The sequence below is a fragment of the Lissotriton helveticus genome, chromosome 2_2 (genome assembly GCF_964261635.1).
Source record: "Lissotriton helveticus chromosome 2_2, aLisHel1.1, whole genome shotgun sequence".
In the NCBI taxonomy this organism is placed as follows: domain Eukaryota; kingdom Metazoa; phylum Chordata; class Amphibia; order Caudata; family Salamandridae; genus Lissotriton; species Lissotriton helveticus.
The window spans coordinates 374,801,504-374,822,793 of NC_136060.1; the positions used below are offsets into that span (position 1 = coordinate 374,801,504).

Genomic DNA, 21,290 nt, shown 5'->3' on the forward strand with positions numbered 1-21,290 from the left:
TAGTTAGAAGCACCAGTTGAGAACGATTAGTCAATGTATATATGTATGTATATCTTTTATCCATTTTAAGTATCATATGGCTAAGAAACCATATCAATGCTTTTACAGTATTATTTTATAATCCTGTTTTTACTGTATGCACTTTACTTAACTATAAGTATTGCAATAATAGCGATTCATTTCTCTTGTATGAGAAAAGAGACTGATCAATAAATAACATCTTTTTATTGAAACACGCCCATCTCTTATTTCTCTACAAACTGGTGAAACTAAGAATGCACGTAATGACTGAGTAAAATAGTTGTCTTTTGTTTTCACACGACTCTAGAGATATACTCTTGATTAGGGGGGAGCAAAGTTGTCATGTTCTATGGTTGTCAGAAACTAAATCCCTTCTTGTCTATCCAGGGAGGTTAAACTCCTCCTTGCCTATTCGAAAAAGTTTCTAGTGAACTCTGAGCTAGCTGGCACACATAACTTTAAGTCTAATATCGTCAGTAGAAGACCTAGTTAACCACAGTCCTACGTCTATACTATTGAAGATATTATTCCAATGCGCAGAGCCTATTGGGAAAATAGGAACTACACTACATGGCGCCCAACGGTTTGGATAGGCGATAAATCTAACGCAAGACATTAGAGTAACTCAGTCGTGCTTTTTCACACAGACCCCTTTTTTTCCCATAAAACTCCAAAGACGTCTGGAGTGGGTGAAAGGTTAAATCCGCCAAACTTAGTAGGAGGAGACTCCAATGTATGGTTTTTGGTTTATTCAACGTTGAAGGATACAGTGTTCCAAAATATTGTGCATCTAATCTTTGTTTCCGTGGAAACCTAATCTACAACAAAAACCCTTCTTGACAGTAAAATGTCAGAAACTGAAGAAGAAAGGGAGACAGCTAGAATAGCAGCTCAACTCCTAGCGGATGACAGAAGTCTCCTAGAGCAAGACCCGGATGCAATACTCATCCCGGTCAGCATAAGAAAAACTATAACACTTAAACTTATAGAAAATGGACTAACACCAAGAGGTGGTACAGTCATATTCGTAATTGAGGCACACGAATATCGGCAGACAGAGGTATTCTATTCATGGATAAATTTTCCAGCAGCAAACGCTGTAACAAAGGAGTTCCACTATTACAAGATAGAGGAACCTCCGGATGAGTACACCCCTTTCGAGGAGGTGGAAATACCACTCAAATACCAAGAGCACCTGCTCTGGTTTAAAGGCGCCCTAAAACATAATGATCACATCACCAGGCTCGGTCCACTAGGTAGACCAGGAGCAACGTGGCCGGTTCTAGCCGGCTACACACCACATCCAGACATTGAAAAAATGTCGAAACCAGAACTCTTAGCACAGCTAGAACAACTGATTAAAATACACAGACAATTAGTCCAATATGTAATGCGGACTTCAACAGTCCAACCAACTATTAAAATTCCACAGCTGACCCCTCATCAGGGGAACACAAATAAAATAACACCACAGAACCTACAGTCCTGTCTAGGTAAAGTACCCATTAAACGGGAACAAATTCCATTCTGGTTAGCACAGAAAATCACTCAAATAGAGGCGGCATTTCCAGATACCACCCCTGTTGAGAAACACAGGATTCTGACTGTCTTCCAATGGGGATCGCACCACATGTGGAGGACTGTGGCACTTGGGGTACAGTCTTTGCTTCCATTTACACAAAAACACATGTTGTTCCGTCCATGTCGGTAATACCAGAGGTGCTAAAACAGATTCAAAATGAATACGGTCCAGAACCTGCTTTAACTCTGGGTATGAAATTACTGAAAGACTTTAAGCAGGTCTCCGCAATATTACTAGCAAACATAAAGGGGGAAGCAGCAAATGTGGCAATCCGCCAAAGATTGAAGGAAACAGATATAGCAGAACAACCATTTGAACTTGCCAGAATCATAGAAAAATCCTAGGAAGAACTAGGAAGAGATAGTTTGGGTGGGAAACCAGTGAAACCCCAACTAATAGAAAATCCTGAAAAGGTATTTATTAAAAATAATCTAAACACTTCAAAAAAGAACTGGGATGGAAATAAACAATCCACTCCCAAAGAAAAAAGATTCCAGTCCAGAGGAAGGTCTCCTCGGCGGAGAGAAAGATCTCCGGACCAAGGACACAAGTCTCCCCAGAGGGAGCCCTCTGAGAAAAAATACAACCTTAGAAATAGGGATAATTTGAAGAAACCTGATAGATATCAAGATATTGATACCCGTCCCTCTCGATCTTTTCAGACTTCCTCGCAGAAATCGGAAAGAAGAGGACGGTCAGAACACAGGGAAGAGCACGTCAAGTCCAAAGACAAAGAACCTGCTCATCAGAGTAAAAAGTTACAATTTCCAAAGAAGAAGGTAGCCAGCATTAAAATAATCAAACATGCCGAGGATCCTGAGGACTCAGCTGAAAAACGGAGAGTGGGCTCAGACAATGCTAGACAGCGCAGCAGAAGTGAGCATAGCTCGCAAGATCCTGATGAATCATCTGGAGACAGTGGACACGAATGAATACATTCAGGTGGAAACTGCAGATACCAGAGTTAGCAAACCTCATAAAATATATGAAATAACCTTACGTATAGAGGGAGATAAGACTAGGAAAATAAGGGGTCTATTTTGGGATAATCTCTCCAAGGGCTATGACATCCTTCTAGCTGAAAAAGACTGGCCACCAGAGTTTGTCAGAGAGTGCCCTCATGGCGAAGAAATGATTATGCCTGCCTTCTCAAATCATATTAATTCATAAAAAATATACACTTGCAAGAAAGTGGGCAGTAGACCAGGCTCCTGCACTATATAAAAATCATGTGGGATGGGATGAGGACTCTCCTCCTCACAAGATCCAGTTAAAATCTCAACCGACTGCACAGAGGCAGTACCCAATTAAGCAAGAAGCTAAAAAACAGGTCAGGGAGATCTTAGATCAACTTGAATACCAGGGGGTGATTGAAACATGCACCTCACAAATGAACAATCCTTTGTTTCCTGTCTCCAAACCAGATGATTCATATTGTCTAGTTTTGGACTACAGACACCTTAACTCATGCTGCAAAACGTTTGCAGTGCAAAACTCACAGAGTGCAGCACTAATGAATAGCATAGTGCGCAAAAAATACAAAACAACATTAGACATCTCTAATGGATTCTTTTGTCAAAATATAGCACCAGAAAGCAGATATTTGACCGCTTTCTCAATAAATGGCTCGCAGAAAAATTTCTGTTGTTTGCCCCAAGGGTTCAAGAACAGCCCAGGATTATTCTCAGCGAGAGTAACAGAGTTACTACAAATATATGAGGATGAGGCATTATCTTATGTCGACGACATCTATCTAACAGATGATGACTTGGATACTCACTTGAAAAGAGTGAACACCATAATACTTGGGTTCGCAGCAGAGGGTTACAAATTCAACTTCAAAAAGTCAAGAATTGCCCATCTGACTGTCCTATTTTTAGGATATGAATTATCAAGTGAAGGCAAAATCCTGGCTGACAATTTCCTAGAGAAATGTGCTGTAATCCAAGCACCTAGAACACTGAAAAACTTGCAATCAATTCTAGGTTTCCTGAATTTCGGAAGAACTTACATTATAAACTATGCAGAGAGGGTTAAACCTCTCTATGATCTAATAAAACCAGATTTTAAAAGAATCAATTGGACTCAAAAACACACAGAAATTTTGAGATCTTTACAAACAGACATGTTAGTTAAAACGAAACTGCAAACACGCGATAACACACGCAACCTTGTGATTCGAGTCATCCCAGGAAGATGCGGATTCACATACCTAACCTCTAATGAGGGAGAAACGGTACCAATAGCATACAAATCACACTTGTACACAGAAGCTGAAAAAACATTCAGCATTAAGGAAAACATTGTTCATGCGGTTCAAACAGCTGTAGCAAGAGAAAGAAACCAAGCTGACGGCAGACGGATTACAGTCAGAACAGCAGAATCAGCCTTTGAGGCATTAACAAGCCCATGTAATTTACCTACAATGGCACTAAATCCAAAATGGATACGATGGGAAGATTCTCTTGCTACAGACAGAGTGAAATACTATTTTGATCCAGAAATGACAAAATTAAAAAATCTAGAATATGAAAGAGAATATCCTCTGCCTAGCGACATTCTGCCCATACGACAGTACGCCTGTGTAATATATACAGACGGACATGCTCAGCCCTCAGTTTGGGGAGAGCAAGCTTATAACGCCACATGCGAGATTACAAAAGACGTGTGGCGCGGAGGTAAATTGAGACCTCTGTTTTCAAAAACACACTCAGTGGAAAATAATTCAGAACAACAAACTGAAATAATAGCGTTAAGAATGGCACTAGATAATGCAGATCGCGAATTCCCGACACTAATAGTGTGCGATTCGTATTACTGCGTCAAATCATACAATAACGATTTACAGAAATGGATTCAAAACGGTTACAAAGATGACACAGGTGCAACAATAAAGCAAAAATCGCTTTGGGAACAAGTAGTTCTTTTAAAGAAAGAACTACCAAAGACTCACGTGATACACTCACTGAGTCATCAGCGTGATGGCGTTCACGTTGCAGGGAATTCATTGGCTGAGACAGCCACAGCGGAAACAACTAAATCGGCTTCCGTAGCTACAAAAAAGCATTCAGTAAAATACATTGACGGGGAAATAATGCTGGCGGTAAAAACGTCATCAAAAGGCGACTGCTCAGCGCTACCCATCATGTATCCACTCAGTTATACATACATAATCGATGCAAACTCCGTTCCTTTTGCTCGAATCCCTGGAGTGGGGGATAGAGTGATTCCAAACATGAACAGGAGAGTCTTGTTAATAGCAGACGCACATATGGGTGAGGGTCTTAGACACCTTAAACTTAAGGATTCTCTAGAAGAATTACAATCAACATACTGGGGGCCAGGAATGAGCCTGCAACATCACATATTTGCAAAAAACTGTCCAAACTGCAACAGAGATCGCAGTGGTGACCGAGACGGTGTACTGCCATGGCGTTTCACCCAATAAGGATTAGGCTATCGACAAAAAATACCCAGTATGAATAATGCGTCATATTAACATGTAGAGACTATTTTCACTTAAAATGTAGACCCCGGCTCTAAGCTGACGTCTGAACTGTTATAAAAAGATTTGCGAGTCTATAATGGCATATACGCATGGGGCATGCTACATTCTGACCATTGCACTGCTTTTAGCTCTCGAGCTTATGGGGGGTGTATGGCCAGCTTGGGCATTGCATTGCGGGACTCTTATCACTTCCTTCCGGAGGGAAACGGGATGGTGTAAAGAAAAAACCAAGGCACAGAGCAATCTATAACGGCAAAGGTATTAGGTTCAGGAGCTGGGTGGGTCAAACATTTAATAAGTGTCCAACGTAGTCTTAATAATCTGCCAAGAAATTCTCTGAGAGGTCTCAGTCCATACGAACTATTGTTTGGGACTAGAATGTTAATCCAGGACCTCGATAGTCAAACTTCAGTGGTTAAAGAAAAATGCTTTGATATCAAAGATCGTTTGGCTATTTTACAGGACTTAAACGAAACAAGAAAAGACCTGAGCAACATAAAATTGAAACAGCAGCCAATAACCACTGAGGAGAAACCACCTATCCCAGCAAGGCCTGTCTGGATTCCAAAAATCGGGGATCTGGTCAGAGAGAAGATCGCGGTGAAGAAGGAATTTGGACCTTCTTACAGAAAAGCAGTTACTGTCTTTCAACGGGACAAGATCAGTAGTACTACCGCCCCTTGTTGGTAAAGAGGAGAACCGAGTTGTATCCATCGACCTGGTTAAACCACAATCATGTGGCCAATAACAAGTAGTAGGCCAAGTGGACTCCCAAGAAGTAGCAGAACACCAAAGTTTGCTACAAACACAGAGGTTCAAACTGAAAGACTAATCACACCTGATAAACCTATAGTGATTCAACAAGGACTATGCAACAAAGCGATGGAACTTAAACCTCTTGAAACCCAAATCAAAGCTTTACATCAAGAAACTCCATTATACAATGATGTAACCACAGACTATGCTAATGAAACAAAGCAAATACCTAAAGCAAAAAGGAATCCAGAAGCAATTGAAACAATTGACAGAACAGCATCCGGCTACTTCATCAACTTCGATGATTTTTCTGAACCTGAGGAACAGCCGACAACAAAAACTTTTAAAGACAAAGCAAGGGAACTCTTTCATCAACTAAAAGAAACATATCTGATTTCTCCATGGATTGAAATTTGGGTGTCACTAGGTGTATTTGTCCTCATACTTTGGCTCATCATGGTACTATGCTTGGGACATTTCATTGAGGGAAAATATGCTACAATGGACACAGCAAGTCAGAACATCAACTTGGTTACTTAATTACGATCAAATGTTTTGTTACAACCATTGTGGTAACCCTTATCTGCATAAATCTACTCAACCTAGAAATGTTTTAAATTTTAACCAATGGGAACATTGTGCAACTCCACCAAAAGGCAGTTCAAAGACATTTTTTGATATTCATACTTTTCAGGGTTCAACACAAGTAATGCAGAATCATTTTATTTCAAATTGTTAAATAAGACAGGAGTGAAAACCATGCTTACAAACACAAAATTGATATGATCGGACTCATTTTTTGAAAAAATTAATACATTCGGTTTTGATTTCTGGAACAATAACATTGAAACGAAAACGATCTGGGGCACAAAAGATTGGCAAGTGCAAGGTATAGAATCATTATTTAGAGCCTGCATGATCCCAGAACAAATATTTTTGAATGATAAGGTTATGGCCCAGTTTAAAAATCTCTTCTATTCGATTTGATACTTTAAGCAGAATGAAGACTGTGCTCCTACAGACGCCAACCCAGTTGACGTCATCAAAAGAAACGTATGATCTCCAAGTTGCAAGGACAACGGCAGAGATTCATTCAATGTTATCAACAAATTGCCCCATACACTTCGCAGAAATGCTGAACGAAATCTTAAATATTTCTAATACAAGTGGTATCGCAAGTGTATTTAAGACAGTTTTTTCAGGAGCTTTAACCCCATTCAAAGCGATCCTGGGTATTTTTCCAAATTTCGTCCATTCCATCTTTGGCGGACTTCCACTCCTGTTGGGACTCGTAGCAGGCATTTTATTCTTGCTACTCTTGCTTCGTTATGGCAAGCCATGTCACAGACAAGACTCCAGCAACAATGGAAGAAACGATCCTAGCTATCCGCTAACGGGACCGCATAACTAAAGTCCTTGGCTTAGCCCGGCTACCAGATCTAAATATGACCTGGTTTCTTTCATTCAGACCGATCTGGCAGAATTGTGTTATGCCTGTATTAAGGTGCATGCTATGCGGCGAAGAATGCGTGTTGGACACCTGTCTTACACTACAATCAGAAGTACCATTGGATGCAGATACTTTGTTGGGTCCAGTAAAGGCTCATGCATTGTGCTGTCCCCAGCGGCTACCTATCCTGATGACGGCATTCGTGGAGACTTCACTACTACGATTGAAGGGTAGTGAAGTACAAGATGAAAGCAGCATCGACCAGGTACGACCTTCTGTAAGCAGTTCTGATCGAACCATCATTGAAAGCAATCATGCGCATGACTGCATGGTAGCGACATTTTCCAACCTGGTCGAACTTTCACCAGAAGCTGTAGACTGTTTTTTCGAGAGTGTCTGAAATGATGTTTTCACCGGAACAGAGAAAATAACTTTAAACAAGCTTGCACACGGCGTTCCCTGAACTCTGAATTTGGCCTTCAGTCTTTTGAAAACAAAGTGACTATGAACTATTTTTTCTCTTCTCCCCTGAAAAGCGAATACTTTTTTCCAATTCCAAAATATTTACCTTTTTGGCACTTATCTTCTGCTTAAAGTAAAACTATTCTTAGAGAACAGAGCTTCTATTCTTAGGAATTCTAGAGACATTACATTACCTCAACCTCTAGCTTATATGCAATTAATTTTGTTTATATGTGATGAGATGGTCTCGCAACTTTTTCTGTATCAAGAGCCATTTCATGTGTAATTTCGCAACTCATTCATGCTGATATAAAATGTGCAACTCCTTTTTGAATGATTATACTGCTTGAATGCATACAGTACCTATACTCATTTCGTACATTTGCATACGCCATTTTTCAAATACAAAAAAAATAATTGTTTTTGGGGTGGTTCGGTATACACATGCACTGTTAGTTATGTTTACTATTGCTTAGTTTAGTAAATATGTACATAAAATCGTGGAGTGGGTGTAGTGTGTTTATCTAGGTACCTATATTGATACTCCTATTTCTGACCCTTGTCCGGTTATTAATTCACTAATGTCCATACACCGGCACAGAAACCCGTTTTCAGATTAGGTCATAGCGCATGCTGTCACATTAAGCAAGCACTATCCCTCCAGCCCCCTAGAAAGCACACCGAGTTCTCAAAACAAATCAAACCTCCAGCAGACCTGGGAAATCCCCCGCAGCTATTGTTTTGATTTCGCTCGAGAACTCCTGAAAAGAATGTAAGAACGACCAGTCCTTATGACATTCTTACTGACTTCTTATGTCCATCCTTACGTCAAACACGGCACCTTTCCGGTATAAATATACCAACGCTGCCCTAAGCAGAGACACGGCGGTGACGAGCTTGGAGCAGCGCTACTTGCCGGAGAGCCCAGCTGATGCAGAAAAGCCCACGGACGCTGCCCCTCCCTTTTGACGCGCTGAGAGAGACGCTGCCTTTTCTCCTGCCGAGAAATCCAGCCTCCGGCGTTTCCAGCCGCCCTCGCGGGCAACTGGGATATCGAGTCCTGAGACAGAGATACCAACCCTCCAGCCTTCTAAATCCCAGGTACTGAACTGACTAACCCCTTACAGAGAATTCTTGAGTCAGATTCTTGGCAAAACAAACTTAACTTAAACTGCTACTTACTTACTCCCTCCCACGTATTAGGCTTAGGTCAGGTACACCGCGGTAGACGTAGTTAGAAGCACCAGTTGAGAACGATTAGTCAATGTATATATGTATGTATATCTTTTATCCATTTTAAGTATCATATGGCTAAGAAACCATATCAATGCTTTTACAGTATTATTTTATAATCCTGTTTTTACTGTATGCACTTTACTTAACTATAAGTATTGCAATAATAGCGATTCATTTCTCTTGTATGAGAAAAGAGACTGATCAATAAATAACATCTTTTTATTGAAACACGCCCATCTCTTATTTCTCTACAAACTGGTGAAACTAAGAATGCACGTAATGACTGAGTAAAATAGTTGTCTTTTGTTTTCACACGACTCTAGAGATATACTCTTGATTCGGGGGGAGCAAAGTTGTCATGTTCTATGGTTGTCAGAAACTAAATCCCTTCTTGTCTATCCAGGGAGGTTAAACTCCTCCTTGCCTATTCGAAAAAGTTTCTAGTGAGCTCTGAGCTAGCTGGCACACATAACTTTAAGTCTAATATCGTCAGTAGAAGACCTAGTTAACCACAGTCCTACGTCTATACTATTGAAGATATTATTCCAATGCGCAGAGCCTATTGGGAAAATAGGAACTACACTACATAATATGCCAACCATCTATTTCCTATTGGCAAACTGTCTTTTTGCAATAGGCCATGCATGCCTCAAAGGTACTTCTCTGAAAGTTCCTCAGTAGAAAGAGCCTGCAGACCTGGCCTTAACATGGGAACTTGCTAGTTTAAGAAAGAATTGAAAAGTGTTTTCCATAACCTCCCCCAAACTAGTCACTCTCATAGCACCTGGCTCAAGTCTCTTCAGAATGATCTATTCTCAGTTGGTGTTGTTTAATGCACTTGACGTTATGGTGTTGATGTTGGGCTTTCTGGGCCTCCGGTGTCAAACTATTTTGCGAAGCAAAGCTTTCTGCAATAACTCTAAACATCACTGCACACAGTAGGGGATAGAAATCTGAGATAGTTTGTGTCTTGCTGCACTTTGGTTTTGAGGAGAGATTTCATGAGTTACTTTGAAACCGAAGCACTTCTTCAAAGAAAAAAATACATGCAACATTCTGAGCACAACAGAGCATGCGATCAACAGCAGTATATACTGCAAACAGCGCTTTTGAAGAGAACATTACCAATGAATCTCAATGGACCAAAACGGCTCACTTAAATCCATGTAGTAAATAACCTGAGGTCAGTCAAGACTGAAACATAATGCAGATTAAGATTATAACTTAGAAACCTCCTGAACATTTCATATAGGAGATAAGTATATTTGAAAATTAACTATACAACAGCATCATTCTATGAGATACAAATTAAATCAAATCCTGCAATCATGACATTATCAGTAAATATAGAATTTTGATTGTAATATTGACTGGCTTAACTGGACAAACTGAAAAAGCATATTATGTGTTCAGAAGACGTGCCCAATTCTAATTGAAAAATGCTGAAAATATTTGTTTACTCTTCCTTAACAGAAGAACAAGCTCCACTTCACTAACTAAGCATTGGTCTTTGCACATTTCAAAAGATGTTTACAAAAAAACACTTAGCTCCTACTCCTACACAATGTCATTTAACTGAGACAGGTGAACACAAGGTTGCTTTCAGGATTATACAAATGTAACCAACCTATGCCTTACACATACATTCATATTTTTTAATTTGAAGGTTGTGCTTTAGTCCTTCATTCAACATTTTAGTTTCACATACAAATGATACTGTCACCTAACTAATTCTTCATGTAGCAACTACTCAAGCTGTAGCACATTTTATGCATATGTTACAGTGGCTTTAAAAACGACTCTAACATGGGTTAGGTTTTGTTTATGCATTTACATGCTGTTGACTATATCATTTGCTTATTATTTACCTGCTTAACCAATATACTTTTCTTTTAAGGAACAAATGCATAGCAAATAAAGGAAATATATTCACCTTATTCCTCATTTCCTGGACTTCCTTCGGATTAGTATTCAATGGAACAAAGAGGTTAGGGACAGCAGAGGTGGCAGATCTATGTCCATCCTCTTTAGTCCACTGTAATATCAAAAGGGTTCAACAATCAGCACAGTCTCATAAAAACATTCACTGTACAAATATACATTAGAACTGACCATGCATTACACACAAGTCAAGAAAAGAGAAGTGAACCAATACGTATAAGGATTTAAGATAACTTTTCTGTTTGTGTGATTTTCGTGAATACCAAAAATTAAAACCAAATCAAACTTGTCACTAAAATCATCAAATGCAACATAAAGTTAAAAAAAAGTACTTTTAGTAGCATTTTAATTCCCTGATCATTGGCTCACTTCTCCAAAACTGTACAAACATCAAAACAAATTTAAAGCATAAGATGACAAGACAATGGAAAGCAATGTGATGAGACTAACCATGTGTAATGGATAAAATCTGTACTGTGAGGCAGGAGTGGGCATCACCAAAGTTTGTGCTAAAATAAACCACAGTACAGCTTCGGAATGCATCATTTTCATTAAAAGTCAATAGGCCAAATTCAGCATTACTGCTCGGGGTTCTGCACAGATGTAGAAGAATTGCAAAAACACGGATTTAAAATATCAAAGGTCTAAGTGACCCATGTAGTTTTGACACCATGCAGAGCCGTGAACATTTATGCAAAATATTGGTTAGGGATTATATCTTCTTGCAGAAGATAGCGGCATCATCAATGAACTAGAAACCCAGCAGACATTTGGTGATGTCGAATATTTTATATAACTTACAGCTGTGAGGGTTACAAAAATATCCCAGAACAAAAACGTAAAGCGCTTCATGGTTTCTTTTGTACATAGGTTGTTTTATACAGTCAGTGCATCAGATTCATAACGTGGGAACATTTCAGTTCCACACATTTCCCTCAAACCCTTGAGCAAATTCTGCCATCTTTACCCATCAGTTCATAAATGTGAACTACTCACAGTGGAAAATAAGATGCATTGAACATTAAAACAAACCTGCTGCAGGTAGCAATGCTTTGCTTTTTCCTGGGTGTTCACATTACAATAATATAGCAAATACTGGTCAAACCTTAAAAAAAGCAAAAGAAGTAAAAAAATGTTTTGCAACTGCAAAAAAAGAAAAAAATGGAATGAATATGGAGCTATGGTATACTCACTGATTCTAATCTTCATAGATTAAAAATATCACTCCAACCTTTCATTAAAGATAATTGTAACAGTCAAAATATTAAACTTTTACATGCCAAACTTGGCAATACATTTTTACCTATGAGCAAGCTTAACGTTACATCACAACCCTTTCTGCATACAAACCACAAACAATCTAAGTAGCATCTTCCCATTTGAAAACAAAATAAATATATTTTCATAACCATCTATGTGCAAGCAAACGTTCACTTTCTTCGGGAACCTTCTCCAATTGCTCAGATTACTGTTTACAAAACAGACTAGCTTGCCCAGTTGATGCTGCTCACAATACCATAACATTTAGTGACCACCACAAAGTCCATATGGAACAACTAGAACACCACCAAGATAGATGGCATTCTACCAAAAGCAACTGTCCCCAAATATACATGTTCAATCTTTGACAGGTAGTAAATGGGACAAATGTCAAGGCTATAATGGATAAAAGAGCCACTTGTAAGGTTAGGCGTGGACTGTATTTTGGAGTTTAAATGGGCAAAACAGGCTTTTCTGTACAATCATGTTAAAAAACAAAAACGCTTAGAGGTGTATTACTACTCTGTGCTGCATACCAGTAGGTGGAAAGTTAAATGAAGTTTTTGCTCAAATGCGAACCATTGCTGTACAAACAGTGGCGAGATAGGGATTCAGAATGTGTCAAGTCAATCCACCACATTACAGGATGCTTCATTTATAATGCAAATAAGTATCTCAGAGGTTCAAAACAGTATATGATCCAATAGGTCTCCTACAACTGCAAGTCTGGTCTCCTTGTTTTCTTTCCAAAAGAGATCATAGAAGTAAACAACGCTCAAGGCATCTGAAAACTGCATCAAGTATGCACCTCAGGTGGTTTACAATAAAGTCAATTTCTGAAGATTGGTCAAGATAAAAAAAACTTGCTATTATGTTTTTATAGCAACAAGAGACAAAACCTTCTCATCCAAAATGCATGTATTGCAAATGGGGATCCATTCGGACGCAGCATAAAATATCAATAAAGAGATGCCCGTTGCATAGGTTTGGTTTCAACTTAGAATTTAAATTAAGATTAGTAAACATCTTAATAATAAGCTATATTTTTTGCAAAGATTATGGTGTTGAAGTAGTGAACGGTGGCGGTCTGAGAACCTCAATCTCTCTTCCCCATTTACCTCTCCATTTCCCTTTATAACGTGAAGCAGTACATAATAAAAGGGATAAATCCTACTCATGCAATAACACTTCCCACTCTCTCCTTTAAGGACAATCTGCTATCAATATATGCAACAGCAGGTAGAGCCTTAGTACAGATGAAAGAGTGCATGTGTTGCAACATTCCCAATGTATTAATTGTTTTGATGTACTGTTCGTGAGGAGGGGCATCCTTATTCTCTTAATAATGAGAATACATATAATGCTTACAATAAAAATGTTACTGTATTTACGAATGGAAAAATGTATGAAGACTATTATAGGTGAATGCAGATATTTCTTTTTACATTGTCCAAAAAAGTAATATTTTCGGAGGAACTTACAGCACAAATCATGGAAGGATTTGAACTTCATCACAAAAAATATCCTTGAAATATTCTGAACATATGTAAATTGGTATAGCGAGTTTTTCTTCAGCAAACGTACGTAAAGAATTTGTTGTTCACCAATCTCCTCAAGTATATATGAAACCCTTCCTCAAGGTTGTATAGAAAAGATGAATGTAGATATTGAAAATGCACACCTTTTCTCCCATAACTTCCACCTAACTACTCCCCATCAAAGACTTCAGTGCATTATTTGCCTATTTAATGAAACTTTTTATGTAAAAAGTAAATCACTGAGACAAGTAATTATTGGCAGTAACAGAATTCAGACACACTCTAATATCCTTGCAAACATTCTCCTCATATCTAAACATGTATAAATGCGTTAAGGGTGGGTATAAGTTGCAATATCCAACAGACTTTGGTGGGTGTCACAAATCTCCTGAATATGAAAAGGTTAAATATCTTAAGTAAATTCTGCATGTATCCACTTGGTATAAAAGAAACAAACCCAAAGAGCACTGCACATATTCAGAGGGCATCTTCTCCTCCTTTCTCTAGATGACATACTATACGGACACGGCTAAGTGCCAATATTCCCAGATATCTCTCTGTAAAAGAAAAATACTAATGAAAGGGACAATTCGTTTCAGTTTTGGAGGGATCATTTGGTATTGTAAATACACACAAATTTCAAGGCAGCACTTAAGGGATTCATTTACATGCTTGGAATATGCTTAAGGCATCAAGGGGATCATGCATTGACATTTTTTATGCTTAGATATAGACGACTCTTAAACAGGTTTAACAATCATCTTTCTAAGAACATGTCCCGAGAATCAGTCATTTTAATGAAAGGACACTTTTCATAGCAAAGCAATTAACAAAATAGCTTATGAGACAATGTACCTATTGGACTACTGCGGGGAAAAGAGTTTCAACGTTATACTGGATGAATGGGTGAAATTCAGAGATTTCTCTTGACAGAGTACTGCCCAGGAACCTTCAGGGAAACCTGTGCCAATGCTATGTTTAAGGTCAAGAACCAAGGCACCACTTTCATGCTGTCTCTTCAGGGACAGGATGCTCCATACCAACAAAAGGAAAAATGCTCTATTCTATACATCAGGTTTCTCTTTCAGCATAGCCCCGATCCTACTTTACCTCCTTCCCCAGTGCCTCACTAGATCCATGTCACTCTAATGCAGCACAAACTAACCGCTGGCAACATCGATTATCACATGGCAATGGGTTTAGGTGTTTCAGCAGTGTACTGGAGGAGCATGAAAATTACCTGTAACACCTTCCTGACAAATGTAGATATAGCTGTTCTTTGAACTATGTGGATAACTCTGCACTAATAGTGTTGGATATAGATTCCGGACTACACGATGCAGCTCTGTTGGATTCATATTTGAGGAAGTTTGGGAAAAATGTGAATTAATATTTCACAAAAAGGAATCGTCATGCAGTTTAAACATTTTTAACAAAGGGATTTCTTTAAAAAAAGAGACCCCAAAGAAAACATGCCTATTAAAATGGAATTGTGAAGGGTTTTCTTAATTTTCTTCCCACCTTCATAGTCATTCAATATTTTTACCAACTTATGAAAAAGGGGCCTTGAGGGTTATTCCTAGATGTGGAATTCAGACACAGGTTTTCAATTGTCAAACAATGAAAACAGGGAAAATTGGTTGCAAATACTGCTGCAGGCGGCAATGGCAATCGGCTCTATAACATGAATGCTGTGAGATACAGACTTTCTTATGCCTTTGCCATGGCTTTCTCAGTTCTACTACTACTAATTTTGTGTGATGCAGAAGATTGCCAGGTAGGAATTTTCAAAGCAGGAGACCAAGGACTTCCTAGCATATATGCCCTCAAACCAACTTTTCATTACCCTTTCATGATGTTGTGCCTTTTTCATCCCCATAGGATGGTGACCAATATCACAAAACACATGTAGAAGGGAACAGCATCACCAGGAACCGAAAAACACTGCATAAGAATTGAGCTGGAAATAGCTCAAGTTCCACCCTACAAACCTTAACAAGTACACGTTTTTTGAAAGCCATGGATGCTGCCCTATTTCTTGGTTGGTGTGAAATTTGAATTGAAAATGAACCCCCCCCCCCTTTAAGTAACAACAGGAGCTCAGAGGTAATTTATCGAGAAATATTTGCCTTTGTGACAAAATAAGGGTGATGTTTTCGGAGGCTTTGTTTACTTAAAAGTGAGAGCATCTCACAAGTGAGTGAATAAGGACTAGGTCAGGTGAACTTTGGCAATGCCTGCATAATCAGAATATAGCAGTCAAACGTTGACCCTCAAGGCTGAACTAGCTGGTCCTCTAGGCAGGGACTATGACGACTAGCAAGCCTTCTATTACAGAAAGCTAGTGTCTGTTTGTTTTGATCAACATAATAACAGGCAAAAACAAATTGTGAGGTACAGTAACGGAGGTTAAATGTTCACTGGCGTGTCATAAAAGGCACTGGCTACTTTGTCATTCAATGAAAATCACATTGACATGTGTGTTAGGTAATCCACAAGTAATAGTGGGACACGGTTTAGTTACATTAATTTATTACAGGTTTTGTAGCTGCTGGGCAAGTAAAAATAATAGGACGTAAATGGCAGAGAACGGTACAACTAACAGGTTAATCATAAAAATACTCTACGAAAGTCAAACCAGAGCCACATAACTGATAAACAAAATAGACTTAATATGAAACTGTACTTTTTTGTTGGTCTGTGAGAAGATTCTGAATGTGAACTTTCCAGTTAGATAGGCTGTAATACAGGAGTTTCTTTGAGGAGAAAGAGTTCTTCACTTTCTGCTGCCCAGGCAGAAAAGTAAAAGATTGAGCAGGAGTAGGCTGGCCTTATGAACCCATTTTTTCAAAGGGGTACTACAAACAAATTGTTAGCTAGCTGGCCATTGTTAGCTATCTGATTTACCAAACTTGATACAAGTGAGTTAAGTGATTTGTCTGTCTGATATGAAGCCAGCTTCTTTCAAGACCGCTCTGTTTGAATGGAATCAATCCCCAGTTTTTCACATAAAGAATTACAAGCACTGGAGAAGGGGGGGGAATCCTATAGGATTGCCTGTAGACCACAGTTGGGTCTAAAACAGTTGACCTGGGTGAGGTCAGAGACTTTAGAGACAAATGAGAAATCAAACTTTGAAAGTATGACTTCATATCTTAGAATTAGCAGGACTAAGAGCATTTTCAAACGAAACAAAGAAGCTTCAATCCCATAAGATCTTGACAAACCATTGGGTGAACCACCTCTCAAAAATGGTTCTAAGTCTCTATGATAGAATGAGAGTTCATGTTTTTGCTAAGCAAAGGAAATTGAAAAGTATGGGCATCAACTCGCTACAGTAGAATATTCTATTGTATACTGCAGAGATCACTTTTGACTTGAAGAATGCTTTCAGGCATGCTATTGTACATCACTTGAAAAAACACTATAGCATCCACAGCGGACTACAAATTGAGCACCTTGAGCACTGGCTATACAGCCAGTTCCTTTATACTATCGCCCTGATTGGGAAAGTTGGTGGCGTATCAGGGCCACATCTACTATCCAGGCGAGTGACATTTGAAACTTTGTTTGTCGACACATATGACTTTCTGACCACATTCTCTTGTTATTGTGCCTACTTTCGGACACACCGTTACTAGGTTATCTAAAAGGATTGGGGTATTTTACCTTCTGAAGTGACATCCTGCCATCACTGAGAAAGGGCTCCCCAGTGATTATGATGGAATTATGATATGACATTATTCCTTATTGAGCCATATTGAGAACTTGAGCGTCGACTGGTCTGAATACTAAGCACCGACCATGTGAACAGGAACTTGGCCCAAAATATCACTAGGAATTTGGATTGGACTAGGCGCTCTCTGATTGCCCACCACTTGGAACTCTCTGAGGTCCACATACTATACCTTCTGCCCTGACGAAGTTCCTTCAAAGGGAACGAAACGCATTGGCTGTTCCAATTTTTACTGAGAAGAATAAAAGTACATTGATAAAGTTTACTCCTGGCTCTGCTGTGACTGCTTATCTGGTGCTGCCTCTACGCTTCTTGGATGCTATTGTACATCACTAGATTTTAGGAATGTGTCTTAGGGTTGCAGAGCCTTTTTTAACTACAGGGTCAATTTAACTGTCGGAACGTAATATTGACATCAGCTACTGAGCTCCAGTTAGACGTTATTCTCTGTAATCCATTTGAATCAAGCGTTTTAAACAGCTTGGGTCTTCCTTTACCATCACATTGCTACTTGAAAACAGCAGCGCTGAAGGATGTAACTTATTTGAGAAACAGAAGCCCTTCCTTCGGTACTCTGTTTTCTTTCCATATAGTCCTCTACGGCACAATATTTTGACAACCGTGATGCGTGAATGAACTTGCCAACATCTAATTGACCACTATCTCACTGATAGCTCATCAAGAGAAACACAACAGCTTGATTAACCGTAAACCTCAATTTTAGAATAACGTACTTGGGCTGAGGGAAATAAGTTTTATATATTTACACTCATTCCCTTCTTCTCACATCACCAGTCATTAGCCTGCTCCCTACTTTATGACCCAATCCCTTAGTGCTGCTTCTTGGAGTTTGAGCTGGAATAGCATTCGATGTTTTTGAAAATGCCCTTTGGATCCTACTCATTTCTGCACCCTTTGAAGTTTTGTTTTTACCATACCAACTCTCTCCTAAACCAATGATTGGAGGGATAAATAATCCCTGGTTCAGCATTATTTTTTGCCATTTCCTGTTTAGCGTCAATGCCTAGGATGCATTCAACAAGGAGCCAAAAGACGGTTAGATCAGCCCAACCCCCTTCATAACCTCTAAGCAGGCTGTTATGGTCTCAAAAACTAGGAACCAGATAATTAGCAGTACTAGTTTGGGTTACCAGCAAGCAGGCTTGGCAATTTGAGATAACTAAAGAAAAGAACGCTAATACGTTGTTAACAGCTGAAACCATTTCAGTAGATGCAGTGGAATGTCTTGCGGAGGTGGGGTGGGGTTAATGTTTCACAGAACCACATGGAAACGTTAGCAGCATAAAAGGCCCAAGGATATTAAAATACCTATAACAAGTGTTGGAAAGAAGCAATCAAATAATTCAGCTCCTCCCATATACAAGTCAAAGAGAAGTAGAGAAGTGAAGAGCCTCAAGATAATGGGAAATCAATCAGAGTAGAGTGTACCTGGGCAGGCACACATCTCTCTAGTCCTCGTAAGATCTGCAGTAAATTAGTGCCCTTGGGTGATACTCTCTAGCAGACAACTCACAGAAGCAGAGATCAACTTACATCTTAAAATTAGAAGGAGTCTCTAAAGACACATGACAACAAGAAATTGGGAAAACAGGACATAATGCAAAGAAAATGGGCATGACCTCTCATGTTGAGCAACAAGCTCAAGGTGAGGGATTCAATGTTGAATCCATAAATGCTAAGAATAATTTCGAAGAGCAGTTTCCACTCCTGCTTGCAGCAATATTTAGAACCAGATGGGTAAGTAGGAAAGGACAGAGTTCTGATGTTTTGCCATTGTAGGAAGCAATGACACAATTTACCTTAAACAGGGTGATAAGTGGTCTTACATATATTGTATAGGTAGGTCATATCCCCAAAACAACAGAACAATTTCATCACATAATTGGAAAAACATTAGTTTGATGGGTGGGGTCTTATTTGTAAGAATCTGAGTTCCCAAATCACCGTACTTAGATCTTCAAATCTAGCATCTTGATTTACAAATGTGGTTTAGTACTTGAAAACATATTTCTGTATGTAGTGGGCTTAACAGCATCGGTCATTTATAAGTACATTTTTCCCATTAAAACTATATGCCAATATAGCACAGATTTTTGTTACATAATCAGAACTGATGTGAACAATCTAAAAATGGACACACACAATTTATGATATTGTGTGTGTGTGTATATATTTATAAAACTATATAGATGGAAACACAGATTATACTTGAAGCTTCAATAAGAGTAGAAATGCTCATCTTTATCCTATACAGATTCAGGAAAACGTCAGGAATGGGTGCATTATAGTTTTCTATATTTGATTTGTACTTATTTTTACCTATTTGTGGACTTACAAAATAAAGTATTTTTCTTGGAAATCTACAAATTGTAGACTTTCAAGCTCAAAACACCACTAAACTTGCTCTTGCTTTTTTCAGCACAGAGAAAATACTTTCCACAAGGGGACAACTACTGCGCATAAACGCCCTAAAACATGCAGCTCTTTCTTTCCTGTTCCTAATCATTAAGTGCGGCTGCTCCTGTCTTCTGGTTTGGAGTGTTCAATGCACTTAGGACCCACACCCACCAATCAGACCTGCCCTAACCCTTAGCCAGAGTACTGCAGAACAATCCAGGTACAAGCTCAATGTTCACAAAACTAACTTAAATCTGAAGCGTAAAGTCCACAATTTCTCCCTTTACTCCTGGAAATCACTTTCTTTCACATCTTAGTTGTACTTTTACATATTTATGAATTGGGTGTTTTATGTTTTTACTTTCAGAGACTCGGTGATGGGTATTAGCAGAACATTTGTAACCTTCTCTTAAAAAAGGCAGCTATGCAGGCTTTGAAATTCATAGCAGTGTGTACTGTTCGTTCATACGTTATGTCACTTACAATGAAATATTTGATTATTTGCAACAAGAAGCCTTTTTGGCACTCACAAATACAACATTACCACTCATACAAGGAAAACACGTCTTATCATATTAACCATGAAGTGATGCAATTTTGCTAAATTAACCCTCACTTTCACTCTGATTCTAGCAAGAGGACATCACTCTTGAAAAAGAAGCATCCAACAGGAAGATTTTTTCATTATTTTAAAACACTAGATTGTCTGTATGCTAATTGTCTATGTGAATCTACTACAATAAAGAATTGCAGTTACACTGATAAAGAGCAGTAAAAGAAACCATACACTTTTGTAGCCTTAGCACACTTCCACACAAGATCGTTTTCTATTGCCTTTGAGAACCTTTTCATCTTATGTAGCACATTGTTCTGGTAGCATATTAATATAGAAATTTCTTCTAAGTACCAGTTGCAGAATCTATTGGTTAGTGCCTGCTGATGGCCCGAGCTGCACTTTAGTCATGCCGCACCCAGCTGGTACTCGAGGAAGACTTCCTCATTTATGGCCATCTACTGGCATGCAACAGTTCATGCAAAAGGTAACTGGAGTGGAATATTTTTGAGGCTTTGGGAAACAAATATAGAAATTTACATAAAAGACGCACATTTCGGGAAGACACAAAGTACGGGAAGAAGAGTGCAAAGATCAAAGCATATATAATGAAAATAGTCAATTATATGTGCCAACTACACACCCAAAAACTGCTTAAGAGAAAACTGAATTCCATGTTAATTTAACAGATAATATGCTGTAGGTTCTATATAAAAAAATCCAATTTAATATTAAATGAATTTGATTCATAGATTTATCAGTCACACAGTGACATAGACCATTCAAGTAAAGTCACTACTTGAATTACATCATACAAATGTTAATGAGG

The 21,290-nt window shown here is 38.8% G+C and overlaps 1 protein-coding gene across 12 annotated transcripts in view; it reads right to left on the reverse strand.

Annotated features, from left to right (window-relative positions):
- Positions 1-21,290, reverse strand: part of ADD1 (adducin 1) — a 634,474-nt gene that overhangs the window by 132,855 nt on the left and 480,329 nt on the right. For all 12 annotated transcript variants that reach the window (XM_078678558.1, XM_078678561.1, XM_078678553.1 and 9 more), the window contains one exon: positions 10,949-11,050. In XM_078678558.1, the coding sequence (XP_078534684.1) occupies positions 10,949-11,050 (102 nt within the window). The remainder of the gene's footprint in view (positions 1-10,948; positions 11,051-21,290) is intronic.